The sequence below is a fragment of the Olea europaea genome, chromosome 8, assembly GCF_002742605.1.
Source record: "Olea europaea var. sylvestris chromosome 8, O_europaea_v1, whole genome shotgun sequence".
Lineage (NCBI taxonomy): Eukaryota > Viridiplantae > Streptophyta > Magnoliopsida > Lamiales > Oleaceae > Olea > Olea europaea.
Window position 1 is genome coordinate 1,788,278 of NC_036244.1, and position 26,684 is coordinate 1,814,961.

Consider the following 26,684-nt stretch of genomic DNA (forward strand, 5'->3'; position numbering starts at 1 on the left):
ACTACAATCCAATTCAACTCTATAAAGCACTAACATTCAGATCAATCCTGATATAACATCAACGCCAACTAGCATAAGCCATAGATTATCTATACTACGAGTATAGCTGATTGGGTGTCCTTGACTGACTTTCAAGATCAAACATCATCTTTCCCCTCTTTTTATTATATTTTCGTTCTATCTACTCTATAATCCTATTCCACTTGTAGATTATAAACAAACAATCGACTTGTACCATGAACCAATAGCCATATGCAAGCAGCAGGTTAGATGTTTTATAGAATCTTACAAGGCATTAATATAACCATGGCCAATGGGATACCTAAACTGCTCAAGACTGTTCTGTAACTTCCACTAGTGCTCCAAAGTTAAACTGTCACACTTCAACAGTAATGTTGCAAGTATAATTACTCCTGGGTCCAGACTATATCGTGTGAAAAATTGTCTGGGGGAATATCTTGGATCAGTATAAATAAAATGCAGAATGTGTCAACATCGTGGTGTCAAATAGCCCCATTGAACTTACCTCCGATTTGATTTGCAACTCAACTAATTTTCCAATCATTGCGATTCACACCAGTTCGGACGAATTAAGATAAAAAAGGGTTCTCCTAATATATATCTAAATTGCAACAAATCCTTTTAGCACATGAACCAAACCCAATTTTACGAGTCGTCAAATCCGTCTATTTTCTTACCTGCTCTAGAACTTTCATACTCAGACCAAAAATCAACAATTATGTGGGCAAAAAAAATTCTGACTCATTTATAAATAGATCGCAAGTAAATACAGATGTTAAATGAGGACTATATTTTCAAAACTGAATGATACTGAACATATTTCAGAATTTGAATGAATTCTCAACATATTTCAAAATTAAATGGAAGTTAAAAAAGAAAGGGTAAAGTAATAGTTAAGAAGGAAGCTTGATCCCTATGCAATACGTAAGAAGCTGAAAGGCATATAAAGAGAGCAACAAGGTATATGGAAACAATCACCCAGTACATGAGAGTGCACAATAATGAAGCTCTGTGTGCGAGTTAATTCAATTTCAGTTTCAACGAGAAGTTAATAAGAACTTACAATCTCACATTGTAGTACAGATACGGAACACTGAGAAGTGACATAACCCAATGCCCTGTCACAAGGAAGAGAAAGCACAGAACCCCTTGTGTGATGAACTCTGGTATAACCACTCCGTTTATTCGAGATGCAGAGTCATAAGGGTTGATATAATCAAACTCTAGATCTGCCAAGCACATGAGCTGCGCAGCATATTAAGAGTCAGATTTCATGTATTAAACCCATTTGCTTGACATGGAAACAACTAAGGATATTTTAGTCGACACCTGACAACTCTAAGCACAACGGTACAAGACAAACTTAAAATAAATAGCTAATTTCCGGCATTTCTGTATATGTACAAGACTAAATCCCTTGTCCTCGCTACTACATAAACTCTGATGCTGCAACATACTTGGAATGTTCAGACATTTTAGTTTCCGGCCAAATTGGAAGGTTATAAGAAAAATGTCAACAATATAGGGAAATTTTAATTTTAGGCTCCAATGTAATGTGAACAATGAAATAGGCATTAAAATATATTGAACATGTCCACAGATCAAATGAAGAACCAGTCAAGTTAACACTAGGTTTAATTGAAGGGTTTGAATTTACGAAGTAGAACTGCAAATTGTGATGACTTCGAACCAAGATATAATACTCCAATATGAAATTTGTAATTTGCAAGGAGTTATTTTTAAAAGGAACAGGAATAAGTTAAAGCACAAAAGTGTATCTTAAACAAATTTCAATTCCAAGGCAGATTACCAAAACTACAATTGGTGGGATCAAACTGAACCTCGCGAATTGAAATGAACTACAAAACAATGCAATTTGAACGACTTATTTGGACTAATTTCCATGCCATAAATGCAACCTTTAATAGATTTAAAATTTGAAATTCATACAGATTCAATCATGCAAAAACTCTTGTAAGTCAGAACTTCAAGGCAATGGATTCGAAGATCACATGGTTCAAAATTTTGAACTCTAGATAAAACTTCATCCAGCTACCATTTGCGCACTGAATTTTCACTAACTCTACTCAATGAAAATTCCATGCAGAAACAGATGAACTGACCCACGTGTCCATGTCAATCTTAAAGAAGTTCAAATGTAGATGAAGTACTCCCCTGCAGCAAGGAATTAGCCATTGGACCACAAATTGTGCAAAAAGAAAACGTCAAGTTCATTTGATTTAAAAAAACAAAAAAAAGGACTTCTTTCAAGGAGCATTACAAAAAACCATTGCCCTCACAAACTTCACATTCATAAGCAAATAATATCAAAAAGAAAAACGTTTTAGTCCATTGGCAAAGGCAAACATAAGAATATTATTCAGTTAATCGATAAAATTAATTTCTTGCAATACAAAGTCGCTTTCCTTTTTGTATAAAATTCAAATTTTACATCAAAAGCAAAAGCAAACGTGAAAGTATAGAATAATCTAACATAAATATGCAAAATTTGAAGCACAATCCAAAAATTCCTGTGCAGGGTTCATCATTATTGGATAATAGCGTAAATAACATAATTAAGGTGGGAATAACCTGGTAAACAAGTATGACGACCAAAGCAATAAGCGTGAAGAAAAAAAGCAGCCATGCCCACACATCTCCCATTCCGTTTTTGTCAAATATTCTGCTTTATCAATATTAGCAAAAATTCTCAAGATAGAAGAATGAGTGATTAAGACGTAAGCGCCAGGTCGATCTCCCTGGTGCTTGGTGTTGATTGAATTGCAAGGAAGGGATTGGAGAAAAGGTGAATATAAAACCCTAATCTTAGCCAGGGAGAAGAAGGAAGCAATCAGCTGTCACTCACTGGAATCTAGCACAGATGCGCACACCTTTTTGTGACAGAAACTCCCGTCAAAGCCAAGGCATCAGAGTGTCGTAAAGGGAAATGATGGTTTAACTAGATTAAAAATAGGGTTATCAATGGATCGAACGTGGATCGGATCTGCTCAAATTCAATCCGATTCGTTAAGAATAATCATCTGATTCGATTCGAAAATTCGACGGATATTTGAATGTTAAATTCAAACCCAATTAGCTATATTATTGAATATCCGATCCGATAACCTATCCGAAATTGAAAAAATTAGAAAAATAAAAATTCCATTTATTTTTTCATCAAAAATCATAGTCCCAACAAGATTTTAATTATTTATTTATTTTAAAAAATATTTGAACTATCTTGATGAGCTTAATTTATTATATGGGAAAATTACATAAAACAAGGTACTTAAACTTTCAAATTCAAAATTCAAGGATGAAGTTTATTTATGCAAAACTCAAGTACCATATATAATTAATCTCCAATTCAAATTAAAAACCCTAATCATTTCTCCCATTTTCAATTTTCAATCCCGTCTCTCTTCCCACACCGACATCTTCTCTCTCTCAACTCCTCGCAATCCTAATCGATTGATCGACACTTTAAGCGGTGTCGTGCGGAAGGTGGTGGGAATAGCGGTGCAAAGATGCTGCTGACCTCTTATCACCGCAATGATGCTCTTCACTGTCCGTGGACAATTCACAGATCTGAGATCCCCATTTTAGATCATCACCGCAGCTTCAAGTTTTGTTTGGCTACAGGGAAAAAGGAGTAAGATGCTCCAAGACCATCGTTGATTTGTGTTTTGCAATTGTTGGTGGCAGTTTGGTGGTGATGGTGTTAGGGATGGTTGTGAGATGGTGTCAGTTGTGGGTATTTTTCTGTGGTGTCGATTGTGGGTATTTCCCTGTGGTGATGGGGTAAGTTTGTGTTGTGTTGTTGGGTTGTGTTGATTGTGGTTGTGGCGGTGGTGGGGTTGTGATGTTAGCGGTGGCTTCGACAATTTCAGTGTTGGTGACATTGTGGTAGTGCTAGTGGGCTTATGGTGACTCGCAATTTTGTTCAGTGGTGTGTGCCAATGTTGTGGTTGCAATTGTGGAAGGTTGTAGATTGGTGCAGTGCAGTCGATGGTGTTGTGCAAGCGATAATTGCACGGCGATGATTTGTGACCAAGATTGGCGTTGGATCAGGATCGGTGGTGGGGGTATTTGGTTCATGTGACCAACTATTTAGAATATGTGACCCTGTTACTTGTAATTTGTTTGATTTGTGATTAGTGAAATAATTTGTGACCTGTAAATTTTTTATTTGTGACATCAAAATAATCTGTGGTCTACAAATTTTTTGATTTGTGACTTCGAAATGATCTATAATCAATTAACTCGATGATATGTGATCAATAAGTAAATTTGTGACAAAGAATTATGAATCTGTGACCATTAATCGTGTAACTGTGACTTTATTATATTTAATTAATACATATTTTCAATTAATTATACAGAAACTTGAATTTTGAATTTTTAAACTTTGTACCTGATTTGTGAATTGGTATAAACAATACACCTAACATACAAATTTTTCCCTTATTATATTAGAAGACCCAAATCAATTTTTTTTATCCAAGTGATGCTCTTTTTAACTCCCATTTAAAAGATACTACTCTTAGAATGTTTTAGTAACATTTCAATGTGGAATACTAGCTTTTTAAAGGATTCTCCCCTTCCAATGATTTAGTGATCTTTCAATGTGGAATACTAATTATAATCAGATGTCAATTCTAAGTATTTACTAGTTTACTTTATTATTTTCATTAAAAATCATAGCATCAATAAGATTTTAATTATAAGCAATATCAATTTGAACAAAGTTAATTATTTTGAACATATTAATTGTTAGTTTTTTATGTCACAAAACAAACTACTATAGTAAATCTAATCAATAAATTAATTATTAGTTTTATCTTATTTTAATTAATAAAAAAATTAAATTTCTTTATAATTTTTAATTAAAAATATTATACTATTTATTATTTAAAAATTAAGTGTAAAGTATAATACAATTTTCAAAATAGAAAAAACAATGTCATAAATTATGTGATAATATAAAAAATATAATATATTATTATAATAAATCGAATTGGGTTGTTATCGGATCGGATTGACCTATATTCATATTTGATTCATTTAGTTAATGGATTATCATATTTGGATCTCAATCGAGTTATCGGATTGAGACTCTAAATCCATCTTCCATTAATTTCATCGAATTCAAATTGGATTGAATTTTCGACTCAAAATCCAATCCAGTGATAGCCCTAGTTAAAAATAGCAAAAGTTGGGACAGATTGAGCCCTTGCTTGGCCCCTATTTTCTTTCATTTTTTCTCTTTTATTTTCAAGAACATAATCTTCCATAAAATAATATTACATGTAAATCGAAAACTTTTCAATTCTTTTTCAACCGAACATTCTTCAAAAAATATAATTCTAAACATTAAAATTTGAAAAAAATGAGGGCCAAACGGGGATTGAGTTGCAAGTGTTTTTTAAAATTTCTCAAATTGTCCATTCATGGTTCAACACATGCCCCCATTGATTTTAAACCTATTTTTTTGTTTATGTTTCTGTAGCATTTCTCCTAAAATTGAGTCGATCCTATAGAAGTATTTTGACTACTTTCATTTTCATATCAGGCGTTTGGTAGCAATTTTGTCCCCAACCTTTTCATGGTAACAACCCAAAAGTCGGTTTTTTATTAAGTCATTGTTTGATCCTCATTTTGGAATATTAATATTTTGAAGAATGTGTGTTCAAAAATTAAAAAAAAAGTTTACGATTTACGTGTAAAATTATTTTATTGAAGAATGTATAATTAAAAATGAATTTTAAAGAAAATGAGATTTAGAAAAAATGTGACTCAAACGAGGGCTAATTAGCAAGGTCTGTCATTGCTGGCGATTTCTATCCATTCCATATAGGTGGAGTATTCTTTCTAGTGAGGTATTTTATTAGCTCATGGTTACTTTTGTAATCACTACCATTCTCGAAACATGTTAATTTGAATCTATCTCTGCTATATTCCGAATAGTCTTGCACAGTAGTAAATAAAACTACAAGTTGTTGGAATATTATAATATGAGTTTCACATTTGATTATTTATTTTACGGGTTAGATATATGGTTCATAATAATATTTGTGATTGAACCAAATTTATTAAGTAATCAATTGGACATTTTACACCTTACGAGCTATATTTAATATAATATGTTAATTTTAAGTATGTGGCCCGAAAATATATGTAAACTCTAATTAGAGTTTCAGTCATAATATGACGGTTCAATAATTTCTTATATAAAAGCTAGATCCCCTCTCCTCTCCATATTGGTTTCATTAGTTTGTCCCATTGATGGTTAATACTTTGTTAGAAGTAAGGAGGGGAAGATCTTGCTATTATTATTCATGTCAACAATAGCTTTCGCAGGTATGAATTCGATTTATTAGTTTACTATTTTGTGATTCTCAATTCTTAGCATGATTACAATTAATATCAGAGTCTACGTGCTAAGATAAAAATCCTTCATAGTTTTTGTATCTTTGTTTTCCAATTTTTCCTCCTCTTTCAAGAAATTTCAATTTTTGAGCCCATATTTGTCGGTAGTTCATCTGACTTCTCAAGTTATGAAGTGTAAAATTCTACAATAAACAATAAAACAAACGAACAAAAAAAAAAAAGTTTCAAATTTTGGTGGATGGCAAAAAGTGGCATATAAACTAATTTTAGACACGTGATGTGTTTTTAGTTTCAATTAATCCCAGAGCCCATTTAATGCACTTCATTCAAAGCCACCACCCGTTCACTAGAAATTGGAACAAACAAAAGCAAACATCCCTCCATTGAATTGTCGTCGGCAGCGTTGTTGGCTGGAATATACAAAAGCAATCCCAAATTCAATACACCAAAAGGCCCTTAAAATCTTGCAAAAAATAAAAAAAAAATTATGCAGCATTACATGGCATATGTGAATTGATTTTGTGTTGTATTAAATGCTTAATTTCTAATTGTTCCTTGTTTACATATTTTTGTTGTTGTGAAGTTGAGAATTGATGCCGTTGGAGGCGAAATAAATGGGTGGTGGATTCAGGGCCTATTTCGGTCGGCTGTGGTAGTTTTGTGGATGGGCCTCTTTTGTAATTTGTGAGATTAGAGGCCCCTATCTACAATTAAGCGATTGGGCTGAAACTTGCAATTCTAAAAGGAGGGCCTACTTGTAATTTGAGATTTTAAAGGATCTAGTTTTAATTTTAACTTTAGGGTCAAGACATGATTTTCAAAAGGGGTTTTATAATTTGAACTTTTAAAATTTTGACCCTAGAATTTTAATTTTTGACCCAATTAAAATTCTATTTAAAATTGACTCAATTAAAATATAGCAATAATTTGATTGACGACTTTTATATTCTCGTCAAAATGTTTGTGTATTTAAATGTCAATATTATTTGTGCGCTTACTATATATATATATATATATATATATATTTACATCAACTATTTCTTAAAGCAATATCACTATATAAAAATATTAGGCATATCATTTGTCCGAGCACGTGCTTACTATATATGCTAAATGTGTTTACCAAATATTAGTTACTTCAAAGTAATTGTATTTTATTGAAAAAGAAAATGAGTTTAAGATCTTGTTTATTTATATTGTTTAAATAATGCGGATTTGGATTATCTGCGACAGTTTTGCAATGAAATATTGATACTTATACATTTCAAGAAATGTCGCATTGATGAACTGTGATAAAAGAAGAAGTTACATTTTATAGTATACAGTAACAAGAATTCATATTGCTACTATATTACTGCTCATGTCGTATTGTTAGCCCAAAGGTGACTTTATAATGATGCATCTAGGCTCTTACCATAATGAAATTCATATGCTTTTGATTTTAATTATGAATTATCTAATTAATATCCTATGTTAATCAGTTAGATATTTTATCATCCATTTGACTGCATACATCATGTTTGGATGATATTGAGTATGATATTTTATGTTTCCACGGTTTATAATGCATCATCTCTTTCGAGTCAATTGTCTGCTATTGAAATCTTGATTGGGAATAATTATGTAAGATAAAAACGAGATGTAGAAATAGAACTTAGTCTTTTGGGCTTGAATTTTGCAATAGAGAAAAGCTTGAGAAACCCACAGATAATAGCACCGTTGAATATGTAACCGAGTATGAAAAGTGGGAAAGAGTCAACAAGCTCTGTTTGAAAAACATTGTGCGATCCATATCTGATTCCATTATGGGTACAATCCCCAATAATGAAAATGCCAAAAGTTTTATGGATGTCATAGAAGAAAAATTTATTGAATCTGATAAAGTCGAAATTGAGGATCTAATGGATAAATTGATGAACATGAAATATAATGGTACAAGTGGTGCTAGGGAGCATGTCCTGAAAATGATAAATATATAATCTATGCTAAAGGCTCTTAACATTCCCATTGCGGAGCCTTTTCTGGTCTATCATATTTTAAATAACTTTTCTAGCCAATTTAATTAGTTTAAGATTGCTTACAATGCTTAGCGGGATAAATGGGATTTGAACGACCTTATAACAGTGTGTGCCTAAGAATATAGGATGCGCTGTGAGACTGTTGAAACTGTGCAATTAGCTTTTCAACCATCACAAAACAAGGAGACTTCTCATAATCATAAATCTAAGTTTCGTAAGGGTAATAAATCACACCGAAATCAACAGAATAAAAAATTTTGGGGGTTAAACTTCTAGTGGTCCTAAAGAAATTATAAAGAAAACTTGATACATACTAATATTAGTGAACTTTTGTCTTCGACTATATGTGGAAACAAATATTTCATAACCTTTGTTAATGATTTCTCACGATATGGATATGTTTACCTGATTAATGATAAATTTCATGTACTTAAGAAATTCAAAATTTTCAAACTAGAAGTATAGAAACAATGTAGAAAAGGTATCAAAGTTGTAAGATCTGATCGTGGTGGTGACTACTATGGTAAATATGACAAGTTTGGTCAAAACATGGGTAATTTTGCAAAGTTTTTACAAGAGTGTGAAATAGTACCTCAATACACCATGTCAGGGACACCTGAGCAGAATGGTGTTTCTGAAAGATGTAATCGAACTCTAAAAGATATGGTCAGAAGTATGATGAGTAGAACAAACTTACCTCAATATCTGTGGGGTGAAGCTTTGAAAACTGCTATGTATATTTTGAACAGAGTTCCAAGTAAAACTGTTGTAAAGACACCTTTTGAATTATGGATAGGACGTAAGCCAAGTTTGGCTTATTTTAAAGTCCAGGGATGTCCAGCTAAGGTTAGGATTTATAATCCATTTGAGAAGAAATTAGATTCGAAATCAACTCCTGATTATTTCATTGGGTACCCAAGGAGATCAAAATTATATAAGTTTCACTGTCCAAATCATGGCACTAGAATTGTGGAGTTCATTACTGCTAAGTTTCTGGATAATGATTTTGGAGATGATGGGAGTTCTACATTGAAAGAAACTTTTGTTGAACTAAATCAAGTTGTTGTTCTAATTCCTATTATACAGGAAAGAGTTAGTTCTCAACCAATTAAAGCTATTAATGAAGAACCAAGGAACCAAAAGAAACTTTCAATCTCTTAAACAATGATTGAATTGTTTTCTGAGCCACGAGTTAGGAGATCACAAAGGGAAAGGAGATCTGCATTGCCCAATGATTATATTACATATTTATTGGAGGGTGATTTTAATATTGAACATATTGTTGATACTATAACTTATAATCAAACATTGACAAGTTCTGAAACAGATAAATGAATAGTTGCCATGGAATATGAAATGAATTTTATGGAAAAGAATAAAGTTTGAGATCTTGTTAAACTTTCTCCAGATGCTAAAACTACAGATAACAAGTGGATTTTCAAAAGTAAATTAGATCCAAAAGGGAACGTTGAACAAAAGAAAGTAAGATTGGTTGCAAAAGGTTTCACTCAACGAGAGGGTATTTATTATGTTGAAACATTCTCCTCTGTTTCGTCAAAAGATTCTTTTCGAATTATTATGGCACTTCTGGTACACTATGATTTGGAGCTTCATCAAATGGATGTTAAGACAGCATTTTTGAATGAACATCTTTTTGAAATGGTTTACATGAAACAACGTAAAGGCTTTGTTGTGAAAGAAAAAAAACTTGGTATGTAAATTAAACAAATCCTTATATGGTCTCAAGCAAGCATCTCGACAGTGGTATTTAAAGTTTGACAAGGTTGTGACGTCTCTTGATTTTGTTGAAAATACAGTTTATCGATGCATTTATCTTAAAATTAGTGGGAGAAATTTTATTTTTCTTGTCCTATATGTTGATGACATTCTGCTTGCTAACAGTAACTTAGTTTTGCTTCATGAGACAAAGAAAATGTTGCCTGCTAATTTTGAGATGAAAGATCTTGAAGAAGCTTCTTATGTGCTTGGCATTGAAATACATCATGATAGGAATCATGGCTTGTTGGGACTTCCTTAGAAAACTTATATACAATGTGTTCTAAAAATGTTTAATATGTAGAATTGTGTACCTGGTGATGTAAATATCATAAAAGGGGATAAGTTTACAAAATTCAATGTCCAGGGAATGAGCTAGAAAAGGATTCTATAAAGATGATTTCATATTCTAGTGCTGTGGGAAACTTGATGTATGCTCAAGTTTGCACTAGACTGGATATAACTTCTACAGTAAGTGTCCTTAGCAGATTTTAGTAAAATCTAGGACAAGAGCATTGGATTTCGCAGCTAAGAAAATTATGAGATACTAGAAAAAAAAATTGAAGATTTTATGCTTACATTCCAGCGTTCAAATCATCTTGAGGTGGTAAGCTATTCAGGTTCAGATTTTGCTGGTTGTCAATATGATTTGAAATCAACATCGAGTTATATTTTTATATTAGCTGCTGGTGGTATTTCTTGAAAAAGTGCTAAACAGACTCTAGTGGAATCTTCTACTATGCAAGCTAAATTTGTAGCATGTTATGAGGTTACAGTCCAAGCTGTTTGGTTAAGAAATTTCATCTATAGCCTGAAAGTTATTGATTCCATCTCAAGACCAGTCACCATCTACTGTGATAACAGTACAGTCGTGTTCTTTTCAAAGAATAATAAAAGTTCTGATGAGTTGAAATCAAATATTTGGTGGTTAGAGACAGAGTAAAGGAAGGGCAAGCGAAAATAGGGCATATCAAAATAAAGGCAATGATTGCAGACCCTTTGACTAAGGGACTTGCTCCAAAAGTCTTTTAGAGACATGTAGCTAATATGCATATTGTGGAAACATTTAATGTTTTTGGTTAGTGGGAGTTATATATATATATATATATATATACGTTTTGAGTTTGATCTTTTTATGGGGTACGTAGGCAACCCATATATTTTCGGGTACAGCCCCTTCTGATATTAAAATACTTTCCCCTATCCATGAATTTTTGAGTATGCATTTGACTTATGTCTTTTATTATGATATTATTGTAATATCGAGATATGACAGATAAAGACATAAGATGAGTCTCTTTTAAAGATATTTGGCTTCATTTTGATCTGAAGCATTATAATGACCGATATGAATTAGTACAGTTTTCTTATCACATTTGTGCTAAGTTCATACCACATATTACCATATTGGTTGGAGGATGGAGATCAATGTCTATAAGGATGTTGGTATTTTTAGTCGTGGAATAATCTTACATCGCTTAATTGGTGTAATGACTTCCATGTTAGGTGTTGACATTCTTGTTGCATCAGATCATATTAATTGTTGATTTTAATTGTAATCATGCTAAGAATTGAGAATCACAAAATAGTAAATTAATAAATCGAATTCATACATGCAGAAGTCATTGTTTATATGAATAATAGTAGCAAGATTTTCCACTCTTTATTCTTCACAAAGTATTAGCTATCAATGGGGCAAGCTAATGAAACCAATATGGAGAGAAGATAGGACCTAGCCTTTATATAGGAAATTATTGAGCCGTTCCATTACGACTGAAACTCTAATTAAGGTTTACATATATTTTCGGTCAAAATACTTAAAATTACCACATTATATTAAATATAGCCCGTAAGGTGTAAAGACCCAATTGATCACTTAGTAAATTGGGAAAATTACATCTAACCCTTCTTTTCAAATTCCAATTTCAAAAATCATGTTTTAATTATTCCTTTTCAACATTCAGTAGGTAATTACTTTTTTAAGGAAAAAAAAACTACATCACCCATTAACACAATTACCCACTCTAAGCTGTCAAAATCTCTCTCTCTAAAAGGGTTCTCCATTTTACCATACCCATTACCCACACAACTCCGGCAGATTCTTTCCATCTCCACCCTTACTCCCATATCTAATTCCTCCACCAGCATTACCATCATCCATATATAATGGCATCCCCACCTCGACAGTGTTATTCTTTACAATAAACAAATCGAAATCATAATAAATATTCTTCGAAGTTTCCTCCATAAATCCAGTAGTAACAGAAAGTGAAGAAGAAGAAGTATGATGTAGCAAATCTGCATTAGGTGTCGATATTGATGCCATCACCTTCGGCGAAGTCATTAGAGTCTTATTTTCTCGAAATTCACGTAGATTTTTTCTCTAAAACAATTTCTGCAATTAAAGGGCAGCCTAACAGAGATCTTGTTCTTAGTAATTTACTTAATCTTTTTAATTGCTTATTTAAATATTAATTATAATTATTTTCTGTTTGATTTCGTTCATTGAATCTATTGCCTTACAAGTGACAACATGGTGGTGCCTTTTTTGATTTATTTTAACCATGCGGTGAATGACAGCCAAAAATCAAAATTGGAGGTTGAGTTTTAATAATTTTTTAACCTCAAAAATAGCAATCTACTTATCATTGAGCAATTCGCAACTTTAAGATACTATGATGGGTGGAGTTGGTTTGAACACGACGATGGTGATGGGCAGACGATTCATTGTCACATATTGGGCAACCGGTTCAACGTGAAAAGTCCTATTTGTTCATATGAAATGTGAATAGGATAGAATTTAGATTGGGAATTCTCTTAAAAGGTGAATTTGTAAGTATGTTCTCATGGTTATAGTGGTTTGTGACTAATAGAAATGTTGTGGTTTACAACAAAGGAATAACTTGGCAATGGCAACGATGGCGATGGCAATGATCGTGGGGGTGGAGTGTGGTGGGATGAAAGGTGACTATGACCAATTATTGAATAATTATGACCGTCTATTATAAATTGTAACCAATTAATTTAAAATTTTGTGATCGATTAATTATTTGAGACCAATAAAAATATAGGTTTTGTGACTAAATTTACAATTGTGATCCACATTTTATTCTTGACCGTGATATTCTATGACTTGTGGTTCATAAGTAATTGTAACCATAAATTACTTGTTATTGTGATTGACACGTGAACATGACCACAAATTATGTCTTATTGTAATCATGACATGTTTGATTAAGTCATAGGTGGTCACATTTATCACATATTATACAATTTATTGGTCATGGTCACATACCACACAATTACATATGTCATATGTGACATCTAAAATGTTGTGCCTATAATTGAAATTAAACGGGCCACGGTCACATACCATACAATTCATTGATCACGGTTACACATTAAGTCACAAATCACACAAAATCACAGCACATGCCACATAGTTACATATAAAGTCACATGTGACCTTTAATAAATGTTGTGACCTACTATTGAAATTAAACATGTAACAACTATATACCATAAAATTTGCAAGTAATAGTCACACACTACGTTACAAATCACACAAGATCGCAGTCACATATCACATAATTTATGGGTCACAATTATTTATTAAGTCATATGTGACATCTAATAAATATTGTGACCTATAATTGAAATTAAATAATCACAATTACATACTATACAATTTATTGGCCACAGTCATATACTAAATCACAAATCACACAAACTTGCAATCATATACCATCCAATTTATGAATCACGATTACATATTTAATCATAAATCACGATTAATGAGTCGCTAATTGTTTATTAAATAAATCACAAATCACACAAACTTGCAATCATATACCATCCAATTTATGAATCACGATTACATATTTAATCATAAATCACAATTAATGAGTCGCTAATTGTTTATTAGTCACAAATCATGCAATTCACTTGTCACAATCACTATTTTAATTATATGAATGATCACAGTCACATAATAAATCACAAATTACACAATTGTCAAGTCACAAATAAGAATCGAGTGTGCTAAAGGATCCATCTTCAATAGGTATTAGCCCATTCCCTATCTATAAATATTAGTACTTTGAATTATTCATTTTATCAACCCAATTGTGTAGGTTGCCTGTCTATTTACTTTAAGGATAATTATATTACCACCACAAAATTTATTAAGTGCACCACAATTTTTAATTTTTTCCTTATTTACTTCAATAGCCTTAAGGGTTAATGCACATTTAATTAATCACCACACTATAATCGCACCACAAATCTAAACCTAATTTCTTCTTCTTCTTTTCTATAATTGCTAGTTTTGTTCCATGATACCACATGTAAGAATTCATCAATTTGTTTTATCATTCTTTATAAAAAAAAATAAAAAAAAGAATTCAATTTGTTAGAACTTATAATTGTAAAATGCAACTCTTTCCGAAAACAATGGAGAACATATACTCTATTTCGTTTAAATCATTCTTTATAAATTTTTTTTCCAATTCATTATCTGTGAAGTGAGTAGCAATATATATATCTTTTTGGCTAAAAGTTAAGAATGATGCAGACCAAAGCAAAAGTGAAGGGAAAAAAACATTTCAGTGATATAATAATTTATAAGATCAGTAAGAGAATCAAATAGTCAGGTTGTACTATACAGAATTAATTATATTTATGAAATCTTCACTCATCAAAATGAATAAATACACATATAGAAAACCAGGTATATAATAATTTGTATCGAGAAAGGACGACAGAAATTAAAAGTTCATCATTAAAGAGGGCGTTTGTTTCTCATTTTTGTAAGAATGATAATGAAAAATATAGCCGTTATCGACCCCACACAAGAGATAGAAATTCAAATTTAGTGGTTTGATGTGATGGATAACGGTCATTTTTTTCATTTTAATGGTGAAAGAATGGGAACCAAACAGGGGCAAAAGTTTAGAGCATGTTTGTTTCTCATTTTCATAGTAAAAATGCATTTTGTAATAGTGATTGTTGAAAAATGTGTGGTTAAAAAATAAGGAAAAATTTTAGTTTTGCGTGTAATATTATTTTATTGAAGAGTGTATGGTTGAAAATAAGAGAGAGAAAAATGTATTTTGGAAAAAATGGGTACCAAACAAGGGCTTAGTCTCTCTAGAAAATTGCATAATAGAGGTCGCAAATATGTATCTCTCCCTGTGTGTATTGTAATTTGGCTCATCTTCTTTTAACAACTTTCAATGACCTCTCTGAAATTATAAATCAAGTTCACTAATAAAAGAGATTTAGACCCATTTCTTTAAAATCATGTTTTCTTCATCTTCTTCATCTTTCCCTTCTTTGAAAAAATAATTAATAAAATTAATGTGAATGAGAAGAAAATATTTCCCATATCTCTTGATAATGTGGATGAGAAGAAATGGGTAAGGTTTTCTACTTCTTTTCTTATCTAGTCCATATAGCCATGGATGCATGCAACATAAATAGTACACAGTGAAAAAGAAATTACTAGAAGAAAAGAAAAATATGTAGTTGTAGTGTATTTATTAAAATCTATAATTCTTTTTATTTTATTTTATAAGATTAGGTATATGATTGTAAATTTGTTGTGGTGTATTTATTGAAACTATATTTTAATTATGATGTAAAGATAATGTGGTGCACTTAATAAATTTTGTGGTGGTAATATAATTACCCTTACTTTAATGATTCTTCCATAAAAAGAAAAGAAATGAAAGACAAATCAAAACAATTATTCTTCCTCTCTCCTCCACCACTACTGTACTTATCCTCTTTACGCCACCATCTAAAAATTGAGCAACGGGCTACTGTATAATACCATAAGACCACTGAAAGCTTTAACCATACTTGTTCAACATATTAAGCCAACTGAGATTCTTAATAATTGGGTCACTCCCTCGTTTTGGTCTATATGCAAATAGGCCGTCGGAGGAAGAGATTGCTATCATCGACAAATTCAAACAATTATATTCTTATTCTAAAAGGATTATCCCCATCTCTAGTCCCAATCCCTGTTCATGTTGTCACAGCAGCCATTAAGAAAAGATTATTAGTTGTGAGTTACTGCACTTTTTTTGCTAGGAGTCGATGTAAATGGGACGATTAGAGTTTTGTAATTGCAACCGTGTGTTCAATAAAAAGTGTTTAGAGAGATAAATGATGGATGAAATGCCAGTCATGGAGGACGTCTTCGGATTTTCCACCACCTATAGATTCATTTGACTGGAAAAATGGAAGAACTTTATAGAGAGAAATTAGAGAGAGAAGTGGTATTCTGCTGGGAAATGAAACAACTAGAGAGAGAAAGAAAGGAATGGTATTTATATATTTTCAAAAATAATAACTATAATCTGATTTTTGAAATATTTTTATAAGTTTGTTAGAAGTGAAATTGTATATTTAAAACATTGTATTTATGTGTTTTTCCCTAATAAATTTTGCTCAATCACAAATATCATTATGAGTCATACATCTAATCCGTAAAACAAATAATCAAATGTAAAGTCCATATTAAAATATTCCAACATGAGTCCCTACCTTAATTGTGGTTATGTAACCGATCCAATCCTTGGTTGAATAGGACAAAGGTTCTACTTCTTCATTCATTGTACAATTATCTAACCTTGAACTATTCATACCCTCATAAATACAAATTAGTTATTTTGATTGCTGAAATCTAATCAATATTTCTCTTCACTAGTTATCTCTTGTTTAAAAATTTCTTCTGAATATGTTCTCTAACTATATCCCAACAAGACTTCTTGCACTAGTTCCTTCATTAGATTTTAAATTTTGGTTACGAAAATTGTTAGGTCTAAAGGTGTAATTGGTGACTCTGTGGACAAAACGGACTAAATTGTATAACTGTAAAAGTCGGGGACTTAATTGAACATTGGTGTAAAAGTCAGGGACTTAGGGTGAAATTTGCATATATGAGGTAAATTAGTGTTCGAGTTGTTGAAGGAGCCCAAGATGTCCAAGAAGATCACACAAGATCATCGGAATGCAATTGGAAGTCTAATGGATATCAAAGAGCCGCACAAAATATGTTCCGAATTTTCAGTCATAACTTACAATGTATTTTTCACATATAAAACGTTGGAATTTGGGCAAGGCTATTTCAAGAATAATTTTATCCCTTTGAGTTAGCTTTCTAGTACAACTTGAATCACCTCAGTTGGACATAAGACGAGAAAGTTATGATAAAAATACAGACAACTGCTCACTGTCGCTCGCTTCTCGCTGGCATTTCGCTCGAGCGAAAAAAACAAAATACCTCTAACTCGATTCTCGCTGGCATCTCACTCGAGCAACACTCTTATGTAGCAAAAACCATATTTCACATTTTTGAAGTGTTTTACTCGGCCCATACCACCTAGACATCTTCAAATATAAATACTCAAGCCCTATGACGAAATTAAAGAGGTTGCTACATTATTCTTTCATTGCAAAAGATATTCATAACATCTTTAAAAAGATCCAAGGTGCAATTAATTGGATATTTCATCTACATCAATCTTGTGATCCGGTAACCATTGTTTGGGTAAAAATATTGAATCTACATAACCCAAAACACCTTACTTCCTTAATCTATTGTGGAAGGGACTCTCTCATTGGAGGATTGAGAGAGGTGGATTGAGGCGTAGTTACGAGCACAAGAACGGACGGTTTTTGGTGTTCCACTTGATGACACAATCAGCTAAAGACCAGAAGGTTGTAGTGGACAGCAGATTGGGCTGAAAGAGGTAAATCAGAAAGTCTAGCAAGAGGCTAAAAGTATCTACAGCAGTAGATCGTGAGACTGGAACAACAGGTCTGATTGGGTATGAAGTTTGGTATAATTTGTACTTGCTGAATTGGTATAGTGGAGGTAACTGGCTTGGTCCTGGAGTTTTACCGATATTGGGGTTTTTCCGTCATCATATTGTTTGTTATTTACTGCTTTGCATAATATACAAACTGCGGCATTCCAACATAGGTTAATTGACTTGTGTGATTAATCACCTAGACAACTAATTAAAGTGACTCGTTTCTTAGTTAGATTAATTTTGCACGTAAGGTCAAATTGGTTAAAGTGAAATCTAGAACGTAAACTTGGTAACGTATAAAATTTGAACTTGATATTGTATCACGTTAGTCGAACTTTCTAGCATATCTAAGCGTTCTAGGACAATTTTTTTTTCAAGTGGTATCAGAGTCTAAGTGTGAATCCCGACCTTACATTAGTCTAGATAAGTATGTCGTTGAATGTGTCATCTCACTTTGATGGGAACAATTATGCGTATTGGAAGGTGAGAATGAGGACGTTTTTGAAATCCTTAGATGAGCATGTTTGGCAGATTGTGGTAAATGGTTGGTTAGCCCCTAGTATCACAATAGATGGTGTAGTCACTCCCACCTCTATCGAAAACTGGTCTAGAGCTCAATTGGATACCTATAATTTAATTAGCAAAGCCCTTCATGCCCTATTTATGGCAGTTTCCCTCGAAGAGTTTAGGAGAGTGTCCATGTGTGAGGTAGAAAAGGAAGTTTGGGATATTTTAGAAACCAAACATGAGGGAACTCAGGCAATTAAGAGTTTTAAGCTACAGATGTTGGCCACTAGGTTTGAAGAGATAAGAATGAGAGACGATGAGATGTTTGATGTCTTTTATGCAAGCTTAAATGACATAGTAAATTCATCCTTCAACCTAGGTGAGAAAATCCCTGAGCCTAAGATAGTGAGAAAAATTCTTAGATCCTTACCTGAGCGTTTTAGGCCTAAAGTCACGAAAATTGAGGAAAGTAAGGACATGGACGCTATCAAGGTAGAGGAGTTAGTTGGATGCCTCCAGATCTATGAATTGACCTTAGACAATCCCGCTAAAGCAAAATCTATAGCCTTGAAAACTGCTAGGAATATTCGGATGGAATATTTTGATTCTGATTCACCCAATGATGAGGAGATGGCCTACCTAACTAAAAAATTTCAAAAAATATTTAGGAATAAGAAGAAGCCTCAAGAGAGACTAAGAGGTGGCCCGAGTGAATCTAGGAAGAAATCCAAATTCGTGAGATGCCATAACTGTCACGGTTTTGGTCATGTGAGGAATGAGTGCCTTAGTGCTAAGAGATTTGAAGAGAAGGCTATGAATATTACTCTCACTGATAATAAGTCTAGCTCGGACGATCAAAGTGAGAAATCCACCCGTGAGAAGAGTGGAAAATATGTAGCCTTCGTTGCTAGGGGTAAAAGTGGATTCGAACAGGGGAGTGAAAGGACAGATGACTTAGATAGTAGTGAAGATTCGGGTGATGAGTGTGGAAATGTGGAAGATCTAGAAACAGTCTATGATAGGATGTATGAGAAAAGCCTCAAGATCTTAGCCACTAACCAGGCAATGAGCAAGAAAGTGAAAGAGCTTAAGCTAGAGAAGGAACAGTTAGAGTCTTGTGTTAGTGATCTCACCAGTAAGAATGAGATGTCCTCTAGGAGAGTAAGTGAGCTGACCATTGTGAATGAGACCTTAACTATTCAAGTTAAACACCTTGAGAGTGAGCTAGAGTTGTCTAGGTCTCAGTTACTTGCCTTTTCTAGCAGTTCTGAAAGGCTAGATAATATTCTAGGTATAGGCAAGCCGACTGGTGATAGGGGAGGTCTATGTTTTGATCTGAATGTTGCTAGTACATCACAGACCACCTTTGTTTATACTACTGCCAGCCAAACATTGTGACTAACCCCATACAAAATATTGTGTGATCTTCAGGACGTAGGTCTACCAGACGTCATAGGACCCGTCGGCCTAGGAATAAAAATCAGTGTAAGCATATTATAGGTCCTCGGTTTGACCCTATATGTTTACTGTGGGGAGTTTGGTCACATCCGCCCTAGATGTCATCAGTACCAGAACAATAGGAAAGACTTGAGCCTGAAAAGGAACAAAAATCAGGTGTCTGTTGGTCAGATTGGATTCCTTGCTCATCAAGTGAATCGTTTGACTCAATTGTTGACACAGCTGTCCAAGAACAATTTCCATTCTAGACAGGTTTGGGTGAAAAAAAGTGATCTCCCAAATTTAGTAATAGCTCGTGGTGCTCTTAAAGGGAAGAACGCTTATATACCTACTTGATTAGGTATTTTTTTATGCATGTTTATTTTTGTCATTGTGTGCTTCACTTTATTTTATTTTGTGTGTGGAGTATTCATTTTAGGAAAAACGAAAAACATAAAAACATTGAAAAATTGAAAAAGACAAAAATAGTTGGTTATGGAAATTTCTACAGTATGACACATGATTTTGAGCTTGCATGTTGTATCATGTAGGAGCTAAAATTGATAAGTTCTAGATTAATTTTCATTGCTTGGTTAGGTCTAGTCGGATTAATCTATATAAGTGTCTTCATGTACCATCTGCACTGCACATTCTATGAACTTGTTCGTGAGACTCTACCGCATGTGTGAGATTTAGGATGGCTGTCACATGTTGATGGGGTAACTTTGAGCATGAATTGACCATATTTTTGTAGACCTTAACCCAAAAATATTCCCTGTTAAATAAAAGCTCATATTTTAATGTTCTTATTTGGGGTCTATTTGACTCGAGCAATTAAGTCTGCGGGGTCTCTTAAAACCTGGTGCCTATGATCAACTGACTTGGGTTGACCGACTTAAAGCTCGCTACAGGGGTCATCACAGTGATTGGCATGTCCCTTCTCACAAAATTAAGGTTTGGAGTCCTGCTTACATTGAAATAGTGACACTTTACACAGATGAGTTACTTGTACTTTTTACTCTATTTTGATCTAAACTGAGTATGTGGAGAGGTCTGCTACTTGTTAATTTTACTTTTGCATGCTATCAACTGCATTTTTGAATTATTATGTGTTATTTGCTCAACTTGTTCTTAATATGATTTCCATGTCTTCATGTACCATCTGCACTACACACATTATGGACTTTTCGTGGGACTCTACAGCGTGTATGAGATTTGGGATGGCTGTCACATGTTGATGGGGTGACTTTGAACATGAATTGACCATATTTTTGTAGACTGTAACCCAAAATCTTCCCCATTAAATAAAAGTTCATATCTTATTCGGGGCCTATTTGACTCGAGCAATTAAGCCTGCGAGGTCTCTTGAAACTTGGTGCCTATGGTCAACTGACTTGGGTTAACCGGCCTAAAGCTCGCTACAGGGGTCATCGCAGTGATTGGCATGTCCCCTCTCACAAAATTAAGGTTTGGAAACCTGCTTACATTGAAATAGTGACACTTTACACACATGAGTCACTTGTACTTGTTACTCCATTTTGGTCTAAACTGAGTATTTGGGGAGCTCTGCTACTTGTTAATTTTACTTTTGTATGCTATCAACTGCATTTTTTAGTTATTATGTGTTACTTGCTCAGCTTGTTCTTAATATGATTCCCTTCAGCATTTATGAGAAAAAGGGGGAGAGAAAGTATAACTGAGGGAGAGAAGAGAGAGCAAAAAAAAAAAAAAACATGTAAAAGAGCATACACATAGGGGAAGAGCTACTGCATTTGCAATGTGTACATGATTTCATTTATTGATATTACTTGCATTGCATTGCTATGTTTAGGGGTCGTTGGAGAGAGACATAAATACATTTACCTACTGTATAAAAACATGAGAGTTTGCAGTAAGGGGAGCGTTGCATTGCATTTCATATCACATCCATCTGTTTGAGTTTTGATGTTTAGTGATATTGGTATTTCGGTTGGTGTTTTGATTGGCATCAATATCACATCTCAAACTAACATGTTGAATTGTGATTAAGTGTTTCAATTGTTATATTTCTTGTATCACGTGCTTTTACAATGCGTATATGAGTTTGTGGATTTCAAAAAACAGACACAAGAAGGAATGCAAGACTTAGTTATTAGAATTACTAGGAAGTATAGTTTTGGTTTTTAAGTCCTGATTTATTTTGTATAGTCATGACTTCATTTGTATGGTTTTGTCACAGAATGCCAAAGGGGGAGTTTGTTAGGTCTAAAAGTGTAATTGGTGATTCTGTGGACAAAAAGGACTAAATTGTATAATTGTAAAAGTTAGGGACTTAATTGAACATAGGTGTAAAAGTCAGAGACTTAGGGTGAAATTTGTATAGATGAGGTAAATTAGTGTTCGAATTGTTGAAGGAGCCTAAGATGTCCAAGAAGATCACACAAGATCATCGGAATGCAATTGGAAGTCTAAAGGATCTCAAAGAGCCGCACAAAATATGTTTCGAATTTTCAGTCATAACTTGCAATGAATTTTTCACATAGAAAACGTTGGAATTTGAATAAGGCTATTTCTAGAAGAATTGTATCCCTTTGAGTTAAAGTTCCTACACAACTTGAATCACCTCAATCGGACATCGGATGAAAATGTTATGATGAAAATACAGACGATTGCTCACTGTCGCTCGCTTCTCGCTGGCATTTCGCTCGAGTGAAAAAATCGAATACCTATCGCTCGATTCTCGCTGGCATCTCACTGGAGCGACACTCCTATGCGGCAAAAACCTTATTTCGCGTTTTTGAAGTGTTTTACTCGGCCCATACCACCTAAACACCTTCAAATATAAATACTCAAGCCCTAGGACGAAATTGAAGAGGTTGCTACATTATTCTTTCATTGCAAAAGATATTCATAACATCTTTGAAGAGATCCAAGGTGTAATTAATTGGAGATTTCATCTACATCAATCTTGTGATCCAGCAACCATTGTTTTGAGTAAAAACATTGAATGTACATAACCCAAAACACCTTACTTCCTTAATCTATTGAGGAAGTGACTCTCTCGTTGAAAGATTGAGAGAGGTGGATTGAGGCACAGTTACAAGCACAAGAACGGACGGTTCTTGGTGTTCCACTTGGTGATATAATCAGCTAAGGACCAGTAGGTTGTAGTGGATAGCAGATTGGGCTGCAGGAGGTAGATCAGGAAATCTAGCAAGAGACTAGAAGTATTTACAGTAGTAAATCGTGAGACTGGAACGGCGGATCTGATTGGGTACGGAGTCTGGTATAACTTGTACTTGCTGAATTGGTATAGTGAAGGTAACTGGCTTGCTCCTGGAGTTTTACCCACGTTGGGGTTCCTCCGTCACCATATTGTTTGTTATTTACTGCTTTGCATAATATACAACTTGTGGCATTCCAACATAGGTTAATTGACTTGTATGATTAGTCACCTAGACAACTAATTAAAGTGACTTGTTGCTTTAGTTAGATTAATTCCGCACTTAAGATCAAATTGGTTAAAGTGAAATCTAGAACGTAAACTTGGTAACGCATAAAATTTGAACTTGATACTGTATCACATTAGTCGAACTTTCTAGTATATCTAAGCATTCTAGGTCAAATATTTTTTTTCAAAAATGATCGAAGAGTCGATATTTTTAACTTTTCTCCCAAGTCTACAAAGCATTACTTTTACGTTTTTTTTTTTTTTTTTTAATCAATTGGGCCCTCACCATTTTACTAAATCTCAAATTCCATCGAGTTAGCATTCTTCCATTTTGCTTACCCATCTTGGCCCAAATCTCAGTATTTGTGAATTTCTTCAAAGAGACCTAGGAGACCCCCACCTGTCCAACAGTTTTGAGTATGCTCAATATCAATTTCACCATTAACCAACTGCAGCAAATTTCCCCAAGCCTAGCATCAATACAATACCATGTTGCTCTGCGAAAATTGTAGCACAGATTATCTAATGCATTGCATGCAGCCCAAAAATTTCCAAAGTTTTCGTGTTTTCATTATGATTTTCTTGATCTTCTTATCAATCAAACCAGCAAACGAAGGCGAGACAACCAAATCATAGTTTGAATTTTTTGATCCATTTTCTGCATTTTTTGTCAAGGTTGAAATGTTATCCGCTCTACTGTCGCTGCTACACTTCCGAAGATAAAAACTTCTACTGCCAACATCCCCGATCACATCTGATTTGCTCAAGCCTATACAAGAGTTTGAAGAAATTAAAATACAATACACATAATAATCCAGCAGTAAAATAGGCGAGTTGTTCAAAAGTGGACTTACCATGAAATCACTATATTTTCACATTTAAGTCAATTAATAAGAAAGCCTACTAAGACATTTATATACTAATACAGAAGCCCCCCATTTTCCTACGCAATTAGGTCCATTGTTATCAATAACCCAACAAATAATTTAGCATGCATTCTGAAATACATAGTAGTAAAACTTGATCAATAATAGCCACATAAATCAAGGACCGTTATTTATGTATCAAGTGATATAATTGCACAAGGCCAATGTACTTATGAAGAGGTAGCTCCAGCTAGAAATGTTTTTATTGAATCGCCAATTTGTCCAAGAATAATGCAGGTATATAATATAGAGTTGAGAAAGGCGACCATATATAATAGACTGGCTATACTGAATCGAAGGCCATTGGCTATGTCAAGAGGGACAAAACATTTGAACGACCATTTACTGATATTTGTTCTCCAACGACGACAATTTAAGTGGATGATAATTTTGCCATTAGGTACGGTTGAATGCTAGGCACCTTTTTGTATACAAACAGCAATGCTAGCAATTTTCTCATAAGAAGTTAAGAACTTCCTTTAAGCCTTAAAGATCAGGATAAGTCAGACATAACATTCATCCCCATTTTTCGCCCAAGAAAACAAGAAACGAATTTAAGGAACTATATGAGATTAAGAACTCACTTTGAAGGCTAAAGTATGAGTGGTGTAATTCAAATGTTGAAGCAGCATCTTTATCTAGATGGGGACTGCGACCTTCATCATTGTACTTTTTAACTGCAACCTTTATTGTCTCCTCCACGCTGGATCCTAATTTAAGCATTGTTCGAACTGGTCCAGGACTTCCTTCAACAGTTACATTCACCACTACCTTGGCATCTTTGTTGTACCCCTACACATCAAAATTCTTAAACATGATTTCGCAATTTTAAACAACTTCACACAAAAATTTTCAATAGAACGTCAAAGCATCCAATCCAGAACATGAGAATGTGTCATCCTGCACTAGGTTTTGAAACCTGCAGTTTTATTTTCTTCTGAAGAACAAAGACTCATACTAGAGATCATAAAACCGCTACTTAAACCATTAATTTTATAAAAATCGAGGTTTATTAATTTGAAAATTGAACCGAATTATCCAACAAAGCAAGAGGGGCTCATCTAACCTCCTAGAATATAAATTTCATACTGCATATTTTCTTTCCTATTAATAGATAGGGCAATGTTTTACACACGAGCTATAAGGAAAGTACCCTTTGTTTAGGCTATAGAGGATTGGAGAATGCTGGGAAAAAAGATTGAATTTACCCTCAAGTTCTATTGCGCCGCATAGAGTAAATCCCTAATAACCACCGAATACACGTTATTACGTGGTCTAACGCTAAATGTACTAACTTTTCTCCCCTTGCTACTACTGCAGATATTAGGATCAAATGAATTTTTATTTTGATAAAATTCTAAAAACTAGTATCATATACGAGGCGGAGGGACGGGGCGGGGTATAGTCCCTCAGGAGTCAGGTCAATTTTAATAGACGAGAAAAGAAAGTTTACTATTCAAAACCATTACCAGAACTAATCACTCAATTCATAACCTATCAAATCCGAGAAATCAACAAAAAAAATATTGATAATTTGAATTTTTTATTCCAATTACCTCGGGACAAACATTAGGAGATCGAGGTACCTGATTTTCCAGCGCAGAGAATAAATCAATACATGTCCGCCGCCAGTAAAGGACATCCTCCACCACCGCCGATTTCTCGCTCCGACTACCGTCTCTGCCCAGACCAGTCCTGACTTCCGGCAACGCCGGCTCCGACTTGCACCCCTGTAAAATTTTAACATCCTTCGGTGGCCTCCACAACCGGCCACCGATAATAGTGCTACTTCTCCGGCGAGTCGCCGGTGACTGTGATGACGATGGTTTGGGGACTCCGCTGCCGGTGTTTGACCTCCGGCTCACCGGAATCCTTCTCAAATTCTTATCTGACATACTTATAATGATTATGATCGTGCCTCTCAGTGTGTGTGGAGAATGAAGTGCAGGGGAAGTAGCTTGCACTTGCAGCGACTGGGAGTTAGTTGATTCGGTGGGGTTTACATGAAAAGCCGTTAATGTATGACTTCAGTGTATTTATTAGAGTTGTACGTACTTATGACTTTCTTTTCTTTTGTATTTTCTATTTTTTCTCATTTACTAAGACCATGTTTCGCTAATGCTTATAACTTACTTATTCACCACTCATTTTTATTTGAAATGTAATTTAAATTGTTTATAAACACTTTCTATACTTGAATTACTGGGTGAGCGAATTGATATTTGCCCCTAATTTCAATGTATCCAAACAAAATATTTAGACAAGCACTATTATTAGGGGGGAAATGTGCTAATTAATGAAAACTAGAAGATATGAAGGTGATAAAAAAGTTGAGGACATAAATGCAATAATGATT

The 26,684-nt window shown here is 33.8% G+C and overlaps 2 protein-coding genes across 3 annotated transcripts in view; both read right to left on the minus strand.

The window, feature by feature from the left end:
- LOC111398483 (protein cornichon homolog 4-like) overlaps positions 1–2,953 on the minus strand; it is a 7,371-nt gene extending 4,418 nt beyond the window's left edge. The window contains exons 1-2 of the mRNA XM_023025397.1: positions 2,614–2,953; positions 1,085–1,266 (exon numbers count right to left, since the gene is read on the minus strand). Of these exons, the coding sequence (XP_022881165.1) occupies positions 1,085–1,266; positions 2,614–2,685 (254 nt within the window). The 5' untranslated portion in view covers positions 2,686–2,953. The remainder of the gene's footprint in view (positions 1–1,084; positions 1,267–2,613) is intronic.
- A 20,869-nt stretch (positions 2,954–23,822) lies between these two features.
- LOC111398486 (uncharacterized protein At4g22758-like) lies at positions 23,823–26,315 on the minus strand. Of its 2 annotated transcripts, none has more exons than XM_023025403.1 (3): positions 25,915–26,315; positions 24,913–25,120; positions 23,823–24,171 (listed from the first exon to the last, which is right to left on the minus strand). In XM_023025403.1, the coding sequence occupies exons 1-3, from the start codon at positions 26,221–26,223 to the stop codon at positions 23,921–23,923; spliced, it is 768 nt and encodes a 255-aa protein (XP_022881171.1). In that variant the 5' UTR covers positions 26,224–26,315; the 3' UTR covers positions 23,823–23,920. The 2 variants fall into 2 exon arrangements, with proteins under 2 accessions (XP_022881171.1, XP_022881170.1); XM_023025402.1 differs by having other exon boundaries at positions 25,885–26,315.
- Positions 26,316–26,684: the final 369 nt, after the last annotated feature.

Bases quoted from the DNA above. Each gene is read 5' to 3' on its own strand.
- LOC111398486 (XM_023025402.1), bottom strand. From the start codon at position 26,223: ATGTCAGATAAGAATTTGAGAAGGATTCCGGTGAGCCGGAGGTCAAAC. The intron at 25,121-25,884 runs GTAATTGGAATA...TTTGATGTGTAG, and splicing joins CTCCTAATGTTTGTCCCGAG to GGGTACAACAAAGATGCCAA. The intron at 24,172-24,912 runs GTGAGTTCTTAA...ACTCTTGTATAG, and splicing joins CTCATACTTTAGCCTTCAAA to GCTTGAGCAAATCAGATGTG.